The 20,675-nt window shown below is 43.9% G+C and overlaps 1 protein-coding gene across 6 annotated transcripts in view; it reads right to left on the minus strand.

Annotated features, from left to right (window-relative positions):
- The window catches only part of NCAM1 (neural cell adhesion molecule 1), a 310,065-nt gene extending 298,293 nt beyond the window's left edge, over positions 1–11,772 (minus strand). For 5 of the 6 annotated variants that reach the window (XM_057749796.1, XM_057749799.1, XM_057749794.1 and 2 more), the window contains exon 1: positions 11,373–11,672. In XM_057749796.1, coding sequence (XP_057605779.1) covers positions 11,373–11,424 — 52 coding nt within the window. In that variant the 5' untranslated portion in view covers positions 11,425–11,672. Of the gene's footprint in view, positions 1–11,372 lie in introns of all 6 variants that reach the window. The other variant, XM_057749795.1, reaches the window with a different exon arrangement.
- Positions 11,773–20,675: the final 8,903 nt, after the last annotated feature.

A 20,675-nucleotide genomic window follows, 5' to 3' on the forward strand; every position in this document is an offset into this window, starting at 1 on the left:
CTACACTTTGAAAGAGGATAAAAATATAGACTAAGACTCTCAGTCTTCTTGGTCTCCTGAGCTGGGTTTCCTCCAAACTTCCTCCCAAACATGCAATAAGTAACGTACCTTACCCACGCTAAACCCTTACTTCAGAACCTCCTTCAGTGCTCACTTACACAGAGAAGAGTTTTCCAATACCCCCTGATGCACAGGTAATCTTTATTCTGCCTCGACAATCCTAGTCACAACAGTCTTAGCCACGTATCTGGATTTAAATGCTACCTGGTATTCCCAGCTGTCTTTTCATTCTCCAGGAGACAGTAAGCTCTCTTACTATCAAGGAATTGTACTTGAGGGTTTGGAGGTTTTGTTTCACATCTGCAGCTAACAGACTGCAGAGATGCTCAATAAGTATTTTCACTGTTGTCGCTTTTCCCTTTCCCCCCAAAATCCATTAAATCTCTATCCTGTCCCTTCTCTGCACTACAGATAGTTTTACCTTCTCTCTAGTCCTATATTCCCCCATGTATGAGGATTAGCTGTCTAGCTTTTTTAACCTGAGTCATAACACAGTATATGTTTTCCATCACAACCAGGTCAACAGAAGTTTCACAAAACAATACCTCCCCTCACTACATAAGATAAACTGTCTTTTCTATCCCTTTCCTTCTTTCTTCCTTTTTTTCCTTCCTTCCTTCATTTTTGATGCTAGTAGAAGCCAACTGAATAGATTTCACTACCCACAGTTGAGAAATACAGACCTACAAGTTAAGACACTGAGATGTCCCAATTTTTTCTAAAACCGAATGCATATAAAGCTGAGGTTATCCACCTTTCATCCAAAGTAACCCCTCTTCTCAGTTCTTCATCATACTGACAGTACCATAACTATTTCATTCCCTTGGGTTTGTAGTTTAAATTTTTTTCTCTCTTAGTCAGCTAGCATTTTGGACCTATCATCTGCCTCTTCTGGTTGATTTGTCATCTGCAACATATCAGCTGTGTATCTTTTTTATTCTTATCCAAAGCTATTACAAGTGTATCTTTCCAAGATTATCTACTTTATAAACTATATCACAGTTGGATTTCTTTAACAAGCCCCTCTGATACATAAAATTTGATTTTTATAAGACTTTTCAGCTAAATGTCTATTAATAAAAGGTATAGAGAAGGGTTTTGGTTTGCAGTACATTTCACATATATTATTTTATTTGATTCTCCTATCCAGATAGGAAATTACAATTTGAAGATAGTAAGTAGCTTATACAGATTCACTAGGCTAGTTGGTAGCAGAGCCAAATCATGAACCCAAATCTTTTTAATCTAAGCCCTTTCCGCAAATATACATCATCCTATGCCACAAAGCAAAAGACTTTCATCAGACTTCACTGGCCTTCAAAGCAGCTTTAGCTGCTATCTCCTATCTCCTATCTCCTAGCCTCTGGGTTCTCCATCATCTAGCGGATCTTTCATAATGTAGCAAAAATCCTTTTAGCAACTCGTGATTTTGTCTAGCCCACTACAGTGGCTGCCACGTAAAACCAAAGCTCCCTTTGAGGACTGCAAGGATCTCTATTGATTTGCTCCTACTTACTTCTCTGCTAATTCATAGCCGCCATCAAACACAGAGCCTAGCACAGCAGATGCTCAATTGCTATAGTTGACTATACTCTTTAAATATTTTAAAAAAATGATTTATCTTACACATCCAGCAGCACCTCCCCCTTTGTCTAGTATTTAAGATTTTAATAAGACCTGTCCCAATACCCAGTCTGCTTTCACTGCTCTTCAATACCAGTCAACCTCTAGAGAGATGCCTCTCCCCCTACAGAGAACTAGGTCCCTCCTCCTATTATGTATCTTTATGTCCCCAGAGCTTCAGATCAAGTACCAGGTCTGCCACGTCTTTTTCCAGACATTTAAGCCAACTAAGATGATTTTTGCCTTTCTGAACAATTCTCGCAGTTGTTACCTGTCTCCTTCCTTCCAGGCACTTATTCATATAATATCTTTCAGGATTTCCTAACTATCTGAACTAAGTAAGTGGTTTCTCCCCAGCCATCTGAAATCCTCTGCAGGCCTAGTATAATTTGCTTAAATGTATTTTGTTTTTCCCCTCAGCCTCCAGCACAGAACACTGCATATCACATTCGCAGCACATCTGTTTAATAAAGATTTCAGATAAAACCTCCATGCAGGATGAACTTTTTAAAAGCACATATTGAGTACCTACAGCATATTACCTGTTTTACATATGTGATTTTTATTTAAGCTCACCAAAATCTGTAAGGGAGGTGTCATTTCTCCATTTTATTCTGAGCCCTTCTGCAGGCTCAGAAGGGCAGCAGCTTGCAGAATGTGACAGTGACCTCAACCTTGACCTGTCAGACTCCAAAGCTTTTGCTACTGCCCTCCACCTACCACTGTCCCCTCAACTTCCAACAGATCAGTCAGCCCAGAGGCCAGGCAAGTGCACATTTGCTTGGCATGTATTCCGATGCTTACATGTATTCAAATTATCCTAACTTTAGAAAAGGATGAGATGTAGCCAACGAACATGTTATCGTCCCAGCTTCACCTGTGTAAATCACTTCTTAGCCTCAGTTTCTATTTCAAGACCTAACACAATGTGGCCTTAGAGAACTGCTTCTTCTCATCTCTGGGCACTTCTCCCCAAGTACCCCACACTGTTCCCCGAACATGACTGTATATATTCATGTCCCCGTGCTGTTTATGCTGAATCCCCTCTTCTTCCCGCTCCATCCAGTGCAGGCAAACTCGTGCCCCACGCCCAGCCCAAGGGAACCCTAAGCAGAGTTCACTGCTTCCTTCCTTGTGCTCCAATGGCGTTTAATTCATGTTTCTATTTATAACTAGAGTATGTCTCTCCCCAACACTAGACAGTAAGCTCTAGAAGCAGAGGCATATCTTACTTGACCTCATAACCCAAAACCCAGCACAATTCCCGAAACTATTTGACCATCACAAGGTTTCGGGAAGATTTGCTGAATTAAGGAAGTCAGGAATGTTCTTTGTAATTCAACCAACATTTGCTGAGAAGCAGTCAATCAACCACACTTTAAAATGAGAAGAGCCTCTGTCCATCCTACTTCACAGAGAGTACTTTAAATGTTGGCTGCTTGGGGACTTCCCTGGTGGCGCAGTGGTTAAGAATCTGCCTGCCAATGCAGAGGACACGGGTTCGAGCCCTGGTCCTGGAAGATCCCACATGCCAAGGAGCAACTAAGCCCCAGAACCACAGCTACTGAGCCTGTGCACTAGAGCCTGTGAGCCACAACTACTGAGCCCACGTGCTGCAACTACTGAAGCCCAGGTGCCCAGAGCCCGGGCTCCACAACAAGAGAAGCCACCGCAATAAGAAGCCCGAGCACCTCAACGGCCAGTAGCCCCCACTCGCCACAACTAGAGAAAGCCCACGCACAGCAACGAAGACTCAACACAGCCAATAAATAAATTAATTAATTTTAAAAGTATATATATAAATTTTACCTGCTCACCCCCCAACTACCTAAAGGTGGATTTCCCCCGATAATCTCTCCTAACACCTTGCTCCTTTCCTTAGTTTTTACTCAGAATATGTAATTATAAGATGTGTGAATTACTTTGTTAATGTCCATACTCCTCCACAGTATTAGACTGGGAGCTCCACACAGGCATGATGTATGTTTAGTTTACCAGTGTATTCCTAGCACCTAGCACCCAGTACATCCACCATAAATATTTACCGAATAAAATACACGAAGATTAAAAGATATAATGCATATCAAAAACTCTGTGAGTTGTATCGTGATGATTAAGATACACTTATTGGGATTATATATCCAGTTTACCCTTCTTTGATAGCTAAAACAAAACCTTCAGTCTCTTCTCCAGTATCATATGCCTTTAGTTGGTAAACCTCTTCCTGCCTCGCAAATAGGGCACTTATGTTTGACTCATTTGAATAATAATGGCAATTATCTTATTTTATTCCAGTTTGTAATTTACAAAAATATCAGCAGTGAGACATATTAAATCAGCTAAGATCTCACTTAAGATATTCTATAAAATAAAGGTCAAATAGCTTTTTTCTTTTTAAAAATAACTTTGATGTTGACACATGGTTCTGATCTTCAAAGCACTACACAAACAACCTTTACAAGGTACATGTTTAACACACTGGAACAATTAGTTTGTATTCTCAAGTGGGTGGGCCCAGGCAGACCAGCAAGCTGCTACGGCAGGTCTGATGCTCGCATGGGCTCCTCCATTGCATGGGTTCCTTCCAAGGCTCTGGAGGGGATGGAGACTTGATGACCTGTTCTCATGGTCAAAAGCATGAGAGTTCTGGATTTTCCTTTAAGACGGCCATCAACCTAAATAGGCATTTCTCCAAAGGAGACATACGCATGGCCAAGAGGCACATGAAAAGCTGCTCAACATCACTAATTATTAGAGAAATGCAAATCAAAACTACAATGAGGTATCACTTCACACCGGTTAGAATGGGCGTCATCAGAAAATCTACAAACAGTAAATGCTGGAGAGGGTGTGGAGAAAAGGGAACGCTCTTGCACTGTTAGTGGGAATGTAAATTGATACAGCCACTATGGAGAACAGTATGGAGGTTCCTTGCAAAACTAAAAACAGAACTACCATATGACCCAGCAATCCCACTACTGGGCATATACCCAGAGAATACCATAATTCAAAAAGACACATGCACTCCAATGTTCATTGCAGCACTATTTACAATAGCCAGGGCATGGAAGCAACCTAAATGTCCACCAACAGATGAATGGATAAAAAGGATGTGGTACATATATACAATGGAATATTACTCAGCTGTAAAAAGCAATGAAACTGGGATATTCGTAGAGACATGGATGGACTTGGAGACTGTCATACAGAGTGAAGTGAGTCAGAAAGAGAAAAACAAATATAGTATATTAACACATATATGTGGAATATAGAAAAATGGTACAAATCAACTGGTTTGCAAGGCAGAAATAGAGACACAGATGTAGAGAACAAACATATGGACACCAAGTAGGGAAAGCGGGGAGGGTTGGGGGAGAATGAACTGGGAGACTGGGATACCAAATACTACACTCTTAAATATATGCAGTTTATTGTATGTTAACTGTATCTCAATAAAAGTTCTAAGAAAAAAAAAAAAGACAGGCTTCAAAGTTGTAGACCTTTCAGGCCCCATGAAACCCAGATGCAGCCCTGTGCTAGTGGCTTTCAATCTCATAATGAGACCACTCTCTCTCTGAAGTATCCATAACCAACAAGACACAGCAGGCATATTTAAAAACAGATTTTTAAAAATCTCCTTCTAATCATTGAAGTAGAGCTCTTATAACATCCTTTTTTAAATCCATCTACAAAGAGAGCACTATGTCTGAATAATTATTTTTTTAGATCCATATACACCCTTCTTTCAGAATTCTTAATAAACACAGCTCCTGTGCATTCTAAAAGATTCACAAGATTTCTAACAAGTAGGTATTACTAATTTTCCCATTTCACAGAAGAGGAAACAAACTTAGAGAAGTGAACCGACTGGCCCAGGATCAGACAGCTAATAAAGGATCCGTGTGCCTGGGGTTTCACCCCAGGGTGGCTGGCCACTCTTAATCTCTAGGCTCTCCTACTCGCATGGTTCCTTGACAGCAGAAATTAGGTCATCGCAGTGCTTTGTAATTCCCCATAGAGCTGATGTTTAAAAGCTGGCACTCAATAAACATATCTGATGAACTATTTAAGAGAATACCTATTGTAACCCAATCGCTAACAGTGTGACACCACTCTGAATATTCCTAAATGGTGAGGTAATCCGCTCTCTCAGGAATGGTGGAGAATGGAAAACAGGCCCAGATGTTGCCAGCGTTCGCAGCTACAAATCAAAACTACTCAGCGAGAGTATCCAGTGGAGTACAGGTTATACAGAAGCCTTTCAAGTCACATCAGTGAGGCAATCTCTGAATTGAAAGGCAAGCATATTTACATACATGTGGGAAAAAAAGGATGCATAACAGGTTTATTAATCAACGTTTTCTTAAAATCAAAAACACACATACACAAGATAGACCAAATGTCTTTTCCTTCTAGTGTGTTCCTCTTTGAGTGTTTGCTTGGAAGCTAAATTCATCCTGCAGAAAGGGAAAAGTGTGTCTACCTAACTGAAAACTGAGCTCGGTGGCTGCATGCAGAAATGGCCTAACAGTGTTTCAAGTGTAATGTATTGAAAGTGCCTGAAAGGCCGCCATTTGGCACCCAGACCAACATCAAAAGGCAACAGCCCTAATGAGGATCTTCAGCAGAGAGAAGCATTTCAACACCGCGAAATAAAAGAGCATAACGGCACCACTGGCAACGCCAAATAACTTACATCCCTGTACATCAGCAAATGGTTTTAAGGTTGGGCACCAAGAGGTAACAACAAAAAGGGCCAGAGCTGACGTGCCTCTGACTTTCGGATTGACTTCTGCATTGTACTGCTCTACGGCAGTAAGTACATCTACCTGGATTACTGATAAGTTTCTCTACATGCTTTTTTTTCATATGAAAAACTCTGGATCTCACAAGTACCTATTCATTAGGACTCGGAGAGGTCCTTGGGCACTCACTCTTCCTAAGAGGCCATCTCTGACAATACTGCTCAGAGAATCACTGAGTATTTTAAGAGATGTATAAAATTCTCCTCTGAATTGTATCATATCTCCCTTTTTAACTAAAGGAATCTTAACCTTAGTCTTCCTGATTCAAAGTTCAAATAGCCATCATTATTATATGGCCTCTTGAGTCATGTTTTCAATTTTGTTTAATTTGTAACTCATTTTTAAGACTGGAAAAAAATGCTGTGTATAAGTTCCTGCCCCTTCTTTTAATGTTCCAGAAGTTTCTTAGCCTATATATCTGTTAGGTGACTAAACCGAAAACATCAATTACGGAATTTGCATTAAAATATTTATGTTGACAGCATTAGACATGTGTGTGCTCAAAAACTCAATACTTAAATAGCGTAGGAGAGCCTTTTTAAAATGCCTTTGTCTCCTCCCAGGGTGACTATTCCCAGAAGACTGACTGGGGCAGGTGCCAGACCCTTCTTCCCCCGCCCTGCAGATTGGTTCTGCTCTCCAGCACCACAAACCCAAGATCAGCAGGGAAAGTTCAAACCATTCTTTGGCAACAGGTAGTCAATCACTTATTTTCCACCAAGACAGGAAGGACTGTCTGTAAAATATCTTTGGAGGTCTGCCAGCGGCACTGAAGTCCCTTTCAGTCTGGAAAGCAGCCCCAGTTCTTTAACTCTGAAGATGTGAACGTGGGGAATTCATCAAACTAATATTAAATAGAGGCTTTGTCGCCTTAGAAAATTCAGTGCTTGGATCAGAAATTCAAAGTCTGTATTTCAAGCACTGTAAAGTTTACAAGATGCTGCCTGTAATTTACGAAACTGAGTTCTGCAGCAAACAAAAACATCTGTCATGTCTAAAGATTAGTATTTGAATGACAAAATGGTGCTATTTATTTTGAAAGGCAATTAAGATGTTGTTCCCCATGACAGCAAAAATATAGATGTAGATTACTTACATTAAATGACATTACCTGAGGAAGTCAATTAATGATAAATGTATTCCCAAAAAAAGCACTATGCAAAACTCTCAGAATTCAGGGTTCCAGTGACTAATTTTTCTCTCTTACTGCTGCCTTGACTATGCACCTACAGTCCTTGCTAATAGCACACCCACACCATAATTTTGTGGGTTTTGTTTTGTTTTTTTTTTTTGCAAACAATTACTACCTTAATTCTCCAACTACCAAGCTAGATAAACAATCACCATTTAAATCCACAAACCCTTAGTTTAATCAATTAGGACAGAGACTTGGATGAACCACCTTCACTGAACAAGCATGTATCCTGCTATTTTCTGCTACTTTAGCATTATTTAAAAAAAAAAAAGATCCTGGGTAAAGGTATCTGGAAAGAAGTCACCAAGTTCAATCTGCTGGGGGAAGACAGGGGGAGATTCTTGAAAAACTGACACTAAAAAACAATGTTAAGTGTTATATAATGAAAATGTAGCCCCAGTTGGTAGATCTTTAGAATCTTTGTCATAGAAATAGCAACGCAAAAACTGTTAAATAAATGACAGGCCAAACATCTACATTGTCTGGATTTTGTTCTTTTTCTTTAACTCTGTTGAATTTTAAATAAAGTTTAGATTATTTTTCCACATTTTAAAATATGCTAGTAGTTGTTGAAAGAAAATTAACTTTTTGGGTTTTGGATAGAGTTGTAAAAGGTTTCCCACATTCTTAAATACGGCTTTATTATATTCCTCTAAATTTTGTTCAGAAAGATACATTACTTAACTTAAAATGAAAACCAATGAAAAAATATAGCTCACCATAACTGTATTCACAGCAAACTGTGCTGAAATATACCTGAATTCCTTTAATAAATGATCACACGTTCAAGCTAGCTTCTGGGTAGCAAAGGTGTTCTTTGTTCTTAATCTGGTGCTACTTGTTAGAAAACCAGTCCTGATCATTCCTTGACTCTTCCAAGTTAAATTGACAGAGAATTGTAAAATTATCAAATAAACATATGATTTAACAACCATTCCAGATCACTCAAACAATTTTTCCACAAAACATCTAAAACTGCTGTTAGAATAAACTCAAATTTGCTATGTAATTCCACAACCTTTCACTTTACTCCTAAGGAGCAGAAGACACCAAAATGACAGAGGGGCAGCAGACCTGATTCCTTTGGTATATTAAGGTGAGCACACCTTATACCTAAATTTTCACGTGCGCCCAACGGAGCGGAGACTGAACAACCATTGTCCCTGGAGATGATAAACACTGGAAGCCAAACAACAACAACAACAAAACATATGTGTGGCTCTGCTTTTTTGTTTTTATTTTTGACCTGATCCTTTGACTTGAACCTCCACTTTTCTTAAGCTATGGTAAAAACAATACTTTAATGGAAAATTATTTCTCATCGGAAATCCGCTCAACTTCTTTCTTTTGTTAAGCAGCCTTGTACGTGTTTCCTTTCTGCCTTCTTCCCATCCTCACCTTGCTAGAGCTACGAACGTGGGGACGCTTTCCTTCCAGAGAACACCGGTCAGAATGCCCCCCTTGCCTGGGCAGACAAGAACATCCAATCTGGGATTCCCTGGGGATCCCAACACCAAGAGTTACGCCCATCACGACGCTGGAAAGGACGGCTGGGCGATCCCCCCTCCAAAGACCCACCAAAGATCAGGTTTCTACCGTCACGCCCCCACGGAGAGGAAAAGAAGCCCCAGACACACACACCCGCGTGCCATGCGGGGAAATCGCGCCAGGGAGACCCACGGACACGATGGGAAAGCGCATGCCCTGGGCGGCCTCCGGCCAGGGGGTGGCGGGTACGCATGGAGAGGCCAGCTGGGGTTGGCCCCCCCACTGGGAACCTCGCCACTCCCGCCATGGCCCCGCCCCCAGCTTCGCCCCCTGCCCGCCGGTCAGCGCACGCGCGTCAGTGCGCCCAGCCTCAGCACCCTCCCAGCACGCTTCAGCTGGGACTGTTAGGAGCGCGCGCGGGCGCGTGCGTGTGCGTGTGTGCCGGAGGGGCGGGAGGGATGCTCCAAGTGTGTGAGAGTGTGTGTGTGTGTGTGTACACCGGCGGGGCGGGAGGGATGCTCCAAGCCGGCGTGAAGGAGGCGCGAGGGGGCATGCACGGGCGGGCCGGACCAGGAGACCTCCCGGTGACCATCTCGACTCCATTTTATCTCCTCGGAAACTGCGGGGCAGGCAGCGGACCGGCCGCAGGGCGGGGTTCCTCGGGGCGGGGGTGAGCGAGACCGTTAGGCTGGAGCACCGGGAGACCGTCCTGGCAGCTCCCGGCCGCCACCCGCGCCGAAATAAAAGCCTCTCGCGGCTTCCCGCCCAGCCAGCCTCTCTCTGATTGGTCGCCATGGGAGGGACCCGAGTTGGCTGGAGGCGGCGGCCGAGCGCAGCTCCCGTGCCGCCCGGGGAGGGGGCGCGTGGGGTGCTCCCCGGCCCGCCCTGCGAGCTCCCCAACCCAGGCAGGCTCGGCCGTCTAGGGCAGCGCCAGCGGCACCTGGCAGCGGCCGCATCACACAGACCCCTCCGCCCGGCTTTCCTCGGGCGCGTCCCAGCATACGCCCCCCGCCCAGAATGTCTGCCCACCCCACCCAGCTCTCTGCGGCCCCTGCTGCTTTTCTTCCCCCTTCCCGTCCGTCAGCTCCAAAACGCAAATCCTGAGGTGGGGCGTGGTGGGGTGGGGTGAGCTGGAGGGGAGAGTGGACACGCACAGAAGAATCTTCCAGGGAGGCCGGGATGGAGATACCCCCAATGAAATAAACCTCCCTCCCAGCCGCCGAGGTTTTCTGGGCGGCGGCGCAGCCCCCGCCACCCGCGGCAGCATCACTACTGTCTTCCTCCCAGCTCCCTATTGTTCGCACTTTGCCAGGATCAGGAACCTCGCCCAAAGAAAGGAGACTGGGGCGAGGTGTTTCGGGCGGCTACCTGCCATTCTTCTCTCGCACCGTGCAACACAGGGCTCGCGGTGCGTGTGAAGGCACACGCGCGCACACACGCGCACACACACACCAGGCAGCCCTGATCACGCCCTCCTCGCCCTCCGCCCCTCCGCACTTCCTCCTGTCAAAACGCGGCGCTCGACCCTCCCATCCCTCCTTGCTCCGGGCCGAGAGCAGGCTTTGCAACTAACCAGCAATTTGGCAAATGAAAAACTAACGTCATTTCGACTGGGGTGCAACAACAGCCACACAGCCATGAGATTCTGCCCATTTCGCCCCATTTTGCAAACCGTTATTCGGTCGGGTTGGGGGAGGCGCAAAGGCGGCGAGCCCCACTTTATTAGACCCGAGGAAAAAACGATCGGGGGCGGCTGCCCCGGCCTTATTGTTCACTCTTCGCGGAGCCGGGGCTGACAAGCCCCCACCGAACCCGAGCCTGTGCGGCTGCACCACCGAACCGCGGCATCCCCCGCCCCGCCACCCGCCTTCGGGGATGGAGCGCTGCCCATCACCGGCGCGGCCGCAGCGTCCCCGGGAGCGGGCGGCTGCGCTCCCAGCGCCGCGGGCACACAAAGTAGGAAGGGCGGGCGCGCTGGAGGGGCGCCCGGCGCTCGCCGAGCGGGGAGGCTGCCCGGGTCCAGGCAGCCCGGGGGGCGCGGGGTTCGGCTGGGCAACAAGGGCGACGCGCTCCTTCCTCAGCTCAACGAAAATGACCACCCTTAGCATTCCGCTCCAAATATCAGCGTTCCTCGGAGAAGGAGTAGGGGGAAAGGGGGCAATTAGCAAATCAAATTAAGAATAGTAATTTTGAAAATGTACCTGCAGTTCCCAGGAAAAACAAAGTCCAGATGAGATCCTTAGTTTGCAGCATTGTAATCTGCTGGCCGGGAGGGATGTTCTTGCCGCGGTAAATTCTCTGCCCCCCCTTGCAGCGAGTGTGGACGGCGGCAGAGCAACAGACCTAGGGGCAGACAATTGCGAGGCTGAGTATGATTATTTTTGCAGAATTGTTTCCTGCCAGCCGCTACCGCGCTGCGTTCACGCGCTGATCGGAGAATGAGTGACAGTCACAGCCTCAGCACACTCGCAACTCAGAGATCCTTGCGCTGGCCTGGGTTCGCTTTGATGGAACTGGGGATGGGAGCGGGGAGCGGGGGGCGGGGGTGAGAACCTCACTGTGTCCTTCCACCACGCCGGCCACAAATAGTGCCGAACATCAAGGAGGTAAGAGAGACAGGGGAGGCAGATGCGGCCGCCTGCAAAACGCGGCCTGGAGTTGCCGGAGGAGTCGGGCTCTTTCACACGCAGTCTTCCAGGCAGAACTAGGATTTCTTCTTTTCACACTTCTCACCTACGCCTCCACGGTCCTTGCAGCCATCCAGACTTCCTTAATCAGGAAGGTTGGATACTTTAAAAACTAGTAGATAATAAAAATAAAATCTCCGGCGTGCATAGGGTTTCAAAGTTGTCGAATCCTCCATTTAGATCCCAAGATCCTTGAATTATAAGGATAGCCTAGGACTTAATTTTTTTAGGTGCAGGAAATTAGAAATTTGGAGAGCGATGGGGATTGCTGTCGTGGGGTTTGGTTTTGGTTTTGTCTGTTTATTTATTTGTTTATTTTATACCGGCTATGAAGTTCGCTCTCCCACAGAGAGGCAACAGATCTCAGGGGAAGGAGGCGGGAAGCAACCTAAGTTAGAAGAAAAGCACAGATGTTTGGAAGGGATTTTCCAAAATAACCGATGGAAAATGTTTTCTTGTTTATAAATGCTGAAATCTGTGGTCTCTTTATAAAGATAACCAAGATTTTTAATGTAGGTTTTATGGTATAGGCACAATATTAAACAATATTTTCTTAGAAGGGCATACAACCTCAATTCTTAACGATTTTAATATAGAATATCACTGAGGTGCCAAGCAAAGAGTTTCAATGAATCTTCCAGCTGTTATTTTAAACAGAAGAGGGTGGGGGAGCAGGGTGAAGATAAACATGTTTCAAGCAAGGCTTGCATGTTTAAGGAACAAAAGGTGAGGTAGAATCAGGAGCTCACAGTGCTCTAGATGCTGCTGGACTAACCTATTAGCCCAGCTCAGTGAAACCCTCCCAGAGAAAGTCTGCCTGCCTATGTTCAAAGCATCAATGCACCAACATCACCAAGCACTCCATTTTTCTTTAAAGGTCAGATTCTCTACTGCTGTATCACTCTTTAAAAACCCATTCTCTGCTGGCTAAGCAGCCAGCCTCCATTACTGGAGAGGCTAGCACCCCTCCCTCCCCCCTCCTGTGTACCAGACTAGGTGGGCCAAACCAAAGGCTAAAATACAGGACCCCTGAAAAGTACTTCCTCCCCCAGATCTACCTTTCACAACGTTTATTTCTGTAATATTTCCTTCATACCAATGATAAATAATTTTAACATACAGAAAAGTAGAAAGAACTAAAAATATCCCCCAAATCCCACAGATTCCAGAGATGCCCAAGGATTTTCTGTCTTCTGCATATGCATATGATTTTTATCATCGACATAATATAGTAGAGCTTTGACTCCTGTTTATTTACCCTAATATGTCATTATTAAGCATTTCACCTGGTTGTTAAAAAAGCTTTTGAAATCTTTTATAGCCTTGTAATATTTCTTCATATTGATGGTTCTTCAGTGGTTTCTCCGTTATTGGATATTTAGATTGTTTCCAGGGTTTGATAATCTGAATAATGTTTTTTGAACATCTTTTAATAAGTATTTATTGAACAATGGCTGTGTTTAGCCCTGTGCTGGGTACAGTGATTTATATAGCTGTTGTTGTGGCTGTTGTTTTAACTGTTGCTGTATTTAGCATATTTGGCTTCAAACATGAGGTCCTGCTAACATGTAAAATTGCCACATTAGCCTTGGAAACTTAAGTGGATAGATATATTAGGCTCTTTCCTAAATAAGAGGTTTTGATAGCAGGAAAAGATGGAGAGAACAGGCCTGAGGGGAAAAGGAAGAAAGTGAAGGTTGGGATACCCAAAATAAAATTTTTCTATTTCTAATTTTACCAAGAGTGAGAGACACACCCTTCTCTGCAAACCTCTCTCCCTATAGCCCCTATTAGTAGAATTAAAAGATTCCTCACTATTTTTCTCCCCACAAGTCCCTGTTTTTAGCTTTTCAGTGTAGGCAGGAGTGGAAATCCCATCTCACTTCAGCGTGACTGAATTTCTTCTCTCTCCCTCCCTCTCCTTCCCCAGCCCCTCCCTGCCCTGTGTGGCTGTTGCTCTCTGTTGTGATGACTCATTCTAGAATTCTGGCCCACAGGCATTCCAGTCCGCACTCCATGTGTCTCTCCTGTGTTCTTTTCACAGGATCCGTCACTTGTGTCCAATTCATCAGCTCTCCACTTGTCAGTGCTCACATCTGTGAGCTCTGGGTGTCAGTCCCTTCCTGAACCTCACTTTGAAATGAGACAAAACTGTGTCCCTCCCCAGACCTCTCTCCCCAGAGGGAGTCCCAGGCTGTCAGTCCCACATTAATGAGCATGTATCGAGTGAAAATCCAGGCGATTGAAATAGAGGAAGGAGACCCTCAGGACTGTTTTAGAGATGGAGCTTCCCTAATAAAGCAAAGAATGGGCTATAAAATCAGCCACAGCCAGAAGCCCAGCCAGGAGGCTATGACAGTGCTCTGGGTGGGGTGGCAGATCCTGATGTAAGGCAGTGGCCCTGGGGAAGAAAGCCAACAGGAGCACAGATTTGAGAAGTATTTCCAAGACAAAAACAGCAGGACTTTGGAACTTTCTGAAGATGGGGGTCTGAGGCAGGGGAAGAAATCAAAGTTGCTTTCATTCATTCAACGAATACTTACTCAGTATCAACTAGGTGCCCGGCACTGCTCTAGAAACTCAGGACATAGCAGTGGACAAAAGAGAATCTTTGCCTTCATGGACTTCTGTTCTTATGGGGAAGACAGAAATTGATTGACAAATATCTAGTATGCAGATGGTGATATATGCAAAGGAGAGCAATAAAGTGGGGGACAGGAGTGGGGGGATTAGCGTTTGGAACAGGAGAGCCAGGGAAGACATCTCTGATTCAGGGATATCTGGCAAAGAGCTCGAGAAAGTAATGACACCAAAGCATCCAGTGTGGATAATTAAGTAGCTGCTGGTGACATTGACAAGAGTGGAAGAGGAGGGCAGACTTGGACAAGGCAATAAGCAAAGGAGCAATGGTGTCAGCTCTGGACATAGTAACCTGGAGATGTTTAAGGGACATCCAAGTGGAGATGTGCAGAAGACGGATAGTCAGATGGAGAGGAGCCCAGACAACATCAATATTTAAGCCGTGGGCTGAAGGAACTGCCAAAGAAATAGTGAAAACACAGAGAAGTAAAGAAATAGAACATTATAATGTCACCAAATCAAAAGGAGAAGAAAGTTTCGAAGTGGTCAAATAAGAAGACTTAAAAGTTTCCTGGATTTGACCACTGGAAAGTCATGAGTGGTCTCTGAGAGAGCAGCATTCATGGGGAAGGAGAGCCATCCCTGTCCCAGGAGCAGAAGATGGACCAGGAAGGAGCAACAGGGCATGTGGACCACTCCTTAGAGGAGCCGTGTAATAAAGGAGGAGGAAAGTGATAAGGACCATGAAGGAAAGGCAAGCTTGAGGGAGAAGAAAGCTTGAAAGGAGGTTTTCTTTCCTTCTCTTTAATACGAGGATTTAATTATTAGGCTATAAAGTAAATTAAATTGGCTGCTAACTCCTGTTTACCGTCACCATCATCTTATGCTCTAACTTAGACTACTTGAAAAAATGAACTTAGCCTAGATTCAAGTGCTCTCGCAGATATTTTTCCTCATTTAGGGCTTCTTTTGTGTTAATGTTGGAAAGGAGAACCAAGGCATGATCTCAGGGCCCACAGAAATCCCAAGAACTCGAATTCACTTTTGACATGAGCAGAATGCATTTTGGGAAACTCAGCAGCCTAAGACTAAATCCAAAGACAGTGACCTGGGGCTAGGAGAGGCTGGGGAAACAGAGGTAAGCGCAAAGACACAAGCATGATCCAGGAAAGAGAGGACCGCAGAGCTAAAGAGTAAGTCTCTAGGGAGCCCTCAGACCACTATCCTAGCTTCTCACATTCCCGATCTGGCTGACATGAGAAATGACTTCTCAGTTCTACTGTGTGATGGGGCTGAGGCCACTGGCATGCTTCCCTCCCTGCTGCAGGATGGTTCAGACCCTGGTTAAGGACTAGTGCACACTCATCAGTCGATCCAGCTGAATGACACTGGGGACCCTAAAAACCAAGGAATGTGAAGGGTTGACAGAGAAACCATAATTTCTTTGTGTGGGTAGCACCCTGCACAACTTCAAGGGGCGCCTTTCAAATCCCACTTATATATTTATCCAGATGTTAGGACAATTTTTGTGGCAAGTGCAAGTAAAGAATCTCAAGGAAAGTGTGATGTTTCTTTTATTCTTTCTCTTTTTCTTTCTTTCCTTCTTTCTTTCCCTCTTTCTTTCTTTCTTTCTTTCTTTCTTTCTTTCTTTCTTTCTTTCTTTCTTTCTTTCTTTTTCTTTCTTTCTTTTTCTTTCTTTCTTTCCTTCTTTCTTTCTTTCTTCCCTCCCTCCTCCCCCCTTCCTCCCTTCCTCCCTTCCCTCCTTCCCTCCTTCCTTCCTTCCTTCCTTCCCTCCTTCCCTCCTTCCTTTCTTCTTTTGTATTTTGCATACAGTTTCTTAGAGAGTGGGAAAGGAAGAAAACAGGGTGGAAAGAGGGAGAATGTGAGCCATGCTGCAGGCACAGCAAGGCCTCAGTCAGCCCCTGGGAGATGTGAAACTAGCTGTAGTGTCCTGGCATGGAACAGTCATCAGATTTAGGCTGAACTTGACCTTGGGAGAGGCAGCTCTCTGCAGCCAAGGGCAATGTCTCTAGGCCAACAGCTGAGAGCATCCTCCCTTGTGAGGAGGCATGTCCCCAGCCCTTAAAGTAGCATCTGGGCAGCTTGGCACAGCATCCACTACACAATTTTAACTGTAAATCAAAATATAATTTGGAGGAAAATTAAATATTTTTTTCTTTTCTTTTTTTATTCTGGGGAAATATATGTAACAAAACATACCATTTTAACCATTTTAAGTGTACACGTCTATAGCATTAAATACATTCACATCATTGTACAACCATCATCACTCTCCATCTCCTGAAGTTTTTCACCTTCTTCAACAGAAACTCTGTCCCCATTAAACATTAAATCTCCATTCCCATTCTTCCCCTAGCCCCTAGTAATAACCTCTTACTTTCTGTCCCTATGAACCTGAATAGTTACACATACAAGAATGATCATACATTTGTCCGTTTGTTCCTGTCTTATTTCACTTAGTATAATGTTTTCAAGGTTCACCTAAGTTGTAGCATGTGTCGCATTTTCCATTGTATGTATATACCACATTTTGTTTATGCATTCATTCATCAGCGGACACTTGGGTTGCTTCCACCTTTTGACTGTTATGAATAAAGCCACTATGAACATGGATGTGTAAATATCTGTTCAAGTCTCTGCTTTCACTTCTTCTGGGTACGTACCTGAAAGTGGAATTGCTGGATCATACGGTGCAATTTTTTGAGGAATTGCCATGTCATTTTCCATACAGTTGCTGCATCTGTTTACATTCCCACCAGCAGTGCACATGGGTTCCATTTTCTCCACAACTTTGCTAACACTTCTTTTCTTTCCTTTTCCCCATTGCTTCCTTCCTTCCTTTCTTCCTTCCTTCCTTCCTTCCTTCCTTCCTTCCTTCCTTCCTTTCTTTCTTTCTTTCTTTCTTTCTTTCCTTCCTTCTTTCTTAAATGGTCATCCTAATGATTGTGAAATGGTATCTCATTGTGATTTTATTTGCATTTCCCTAAGGTCTAGGGATATTGAGCATCTTTTCATGTGCTCATTGGCCATTTGTATGAAGGTGAGTCAAAAATCATCTGCATGCTGCCTGTGGAATTTATTGTAATTAACTTTTAGAAAAGACAAACACATCATTTTTGGACATAATCTCTTTGCTTTTCAATACACTTTGTTCATCTGTCAACAAGCTTTTGTATTCCCTCATTAAAAAATGTTTTAGGCTGAGCCGTGAGCCCTGAATGCACCACCGTCTTCACTTCTTCATCAGAAGTGAATCTTCGTCCTTGTGGGGCTGCTTTCAGGGGACCAAGCAGGTGAAAGTCTGATGGAGCAATATCAGGAGGACGCTTTAACACCTCAAAACAAAGTAATCCACGACAGACTTAGGCTTTGAAAAGTTTGTGTGAGATGGGTACTGAAACAACTTACAGAAAAACATAAATAGAAGTGTTTGGATATCTGCAAACAAAATTTGGACCGATACTCTAAGGAAGCTGAAAGTTTCTTAAAGAGAATTATCACTGGTGATAAGACATGGATTCATCACTATGAGCCTGACAGTAAACGGCATTAGATGGAATGGAAACATCCTCAATCGCTGACCAAGAAAAAGTTCGAAAGTCAACCATCAGCTGGAAAATTGATGCTTACAGTTTTCTGGGATTCTCAAGGGCCAGTATTGGAACATTATCAGGGAAAAGGTTCAGCAATCAACAGCGTTCATTACAGTGAGATACTTATTGAAGAGCTGAAGCCTAAACTTCGGATTAAATGTAGAGGACTGCTATCCAAGGGCGTTGTGATCTTGCATGAAAATGCGCATCCGCACATTTCTGCCCACATGGTTGACACTCTACAAAAGCTTCGTTCTGAGGTGTTAAAGCATCCTCCCTGTAGTCCTGATCTTGCTCCATCAGAATTTCACCTGTTTGTTCCCCTGAAAGCAGCCCTACGAGGACAAAGATTCACTTCTGATGAAGAAGTGAAGACAATGGTGCATTTGTGGCTCACAGTTCAGCCTAAAACATTTTTTAATGAGGGATTATGAAAGCTTGTTGACATATGGACAAAGTGTATTGAAAAGCAAGGAGATTATGTTGGAAAATGATGTATTTGTTTTTTCTAAAAGTTAATTACAATAAATTCTACAGCCAGAGTGTGGAAAATTTTTGACTCACCCTTATATATCTTCTTTGGAGAAATATCCAAGTCCTTTGCCCATATTTTAATTGGGTTATTTGGTTTTTGCTATTATTGAATTGTAGGAGTTCTTTATATATTCTGGGTATGAATCTCTTATTAGTCTCTATGTCAAGACCTTCAAAATCACAAAGTATGACTAAGCTAATGTTAAAGACAGGATCACTTCCTTTCTCCCTCTTACACAGTCCTCTTAACACACCTCAGCAGCAATGAAATGCAATGAGGTGAGTCCTCAGGTCCTGGAGCTTGACAATCCAAGTTCAGTTCCTAGCTTCTCCACCTGTAGGCTCTGTGGATTTTGGGCAAAGCATTTCACACCTATAAACCTTGTTTTTTTCTTGATCATAAAATGGGATTAGAGCAATATCTGTCTTTCGGACATCATGTGAACAATAATTGAAATACCATACATAAAGGGCTTAGTGCAGGCCTGACACTCCTTCATTCAACAAGTATGTACTGAACCCCTGTCACATGCAAGTTACTGTGTTAGTCGTGGGGAATAAAAAAAAATCAACAGCACACGTGTTTATAGGCTTGTCAAAAAGATGTATAACCAAACAAAGAGACAAAAACAATTATAAACTGTAATTAGATTCATGAAAGACATAAACAGGACTGTTTTTAAAGAATGACAATAGAGATCTATTTTAGATCAAGGAAGGCTTCCCTGGGGAGGTTACAGGTAAGTTTCAAGCTAAAGAATGAGAAATACCTAGCCTTGTTTCCAAGTAGAGGAGCATTCCAGGAATGTGCAAAGATCCCAAGGTCAGAAAAATCTGGGTGGTTCTAGAAACTAACAGAATGTGAGTCTGAGATGGAAAGAACAAGTGGGTGAAAGGACAAAAGATAAGCAGCACGTAAGCCAACTTGAAGGCTAAAGTAAGGAGCTTGTATTTTATTCAAAGTTCAAAGAAAGCCTCTGGAGGACTTGCAGCATCAGTGACAGGAGTTGTTTTCTGTGTTTTAATGACTACTCTGGCTGCTGTGTGGAGAATGGCTTATAGGGAGACAGGAGTACCTGTGGGGAGGCCAGTTAGAAACCACTGCAGAAATGCAGGGAAGAGATGATGGAGGCTGGGGAGGAGGTGGCAGGAGATGGAGAGGAGCAGAGATAAAATAGATCCAGCTTGCTGATGCATGTGAGGAGAGAGAAGATGCAGAACATGCCAGGAGGATTTGTTTGGAGAGGAGGGTGAATCAAGTATTGCATTTTGGAAAAATTACATCTACCTAGGAGACATCCACATGGAAATGTCACATGGTGGTCAGACATGAGTATGGAAGTCAGAAGAGAGAGATCTCATCGGGAAGTATAAATTCCGGAGTCATCAGCATCAGTGGAATCTAATGCCATGGGAAAGGATGAGGTCACTTAGCCAAAAATGAGGAGAGAGAAGAGAGAAAGGGCCAGGCCCTGATCCTGGGAAACACCAGTTTTATGAGATCAGGTGAAGAAAGCAGAACAAGTGAGAAGACTGAGATGAGGTGCTGTGAGGTCAGAGGCCAACCAAGAGAGAGCAGCATCTCAGGAACCTGGGAAGAGAGACATGTAAAAAGGAAGGATGTGCCACGTGATGAATGCTGCTGAGAGGCCGGGGGAAATGAGGACAGAGAAGAGTATCTACCAGATTTGAGAATAGAGGCTCATTAGTAACCTTGGCAAGAACAAATTCACACTCTCTGGGCTGAAAGTAAGTGCCTAATAAATATTAGCTATAATAACAATAATAGGCTCCCTATTCATTCCTTCTTTGAGCTTCTGTGATAATAGAAAGACATTTGGGGACTGATCAGGGCACAGAAGTGCAGCACTCAATGATTAAGTATGCACACGTACAAGTTGGTCTTATTTTAAGGTGTAGACTTGGACACCATTGTCCTTCCTGAATAATTACCATGGTAGTTGTGGACAACTAATGCTCCAAAAGATTTGTTTGCATCAATACTTGAGGTAAGAGGGAAAATATATCCTTTTCTCCTCCAAATACCTTTACTTCCCCAACTCAATCCTACTCAGCCTCCTTCCTCCTG

This window comes from Hippopotamus amphibius, chromosome 9, assembly GCF_030028045.1.
Source record: "Hippopotamus amphibius kiboko isolate mHipAmp2 chromosome 9, mHipAmp2.hap2, whole genome shotgun sequence".
Classification (NCBI taxonomy): domain Eukaryota; kingdom Metazoa; phylum Chordata; class Mammalia; order Artiodactyla; family Hippopotamidae; genus Hippopotamus; species Hippopotamus amphibius.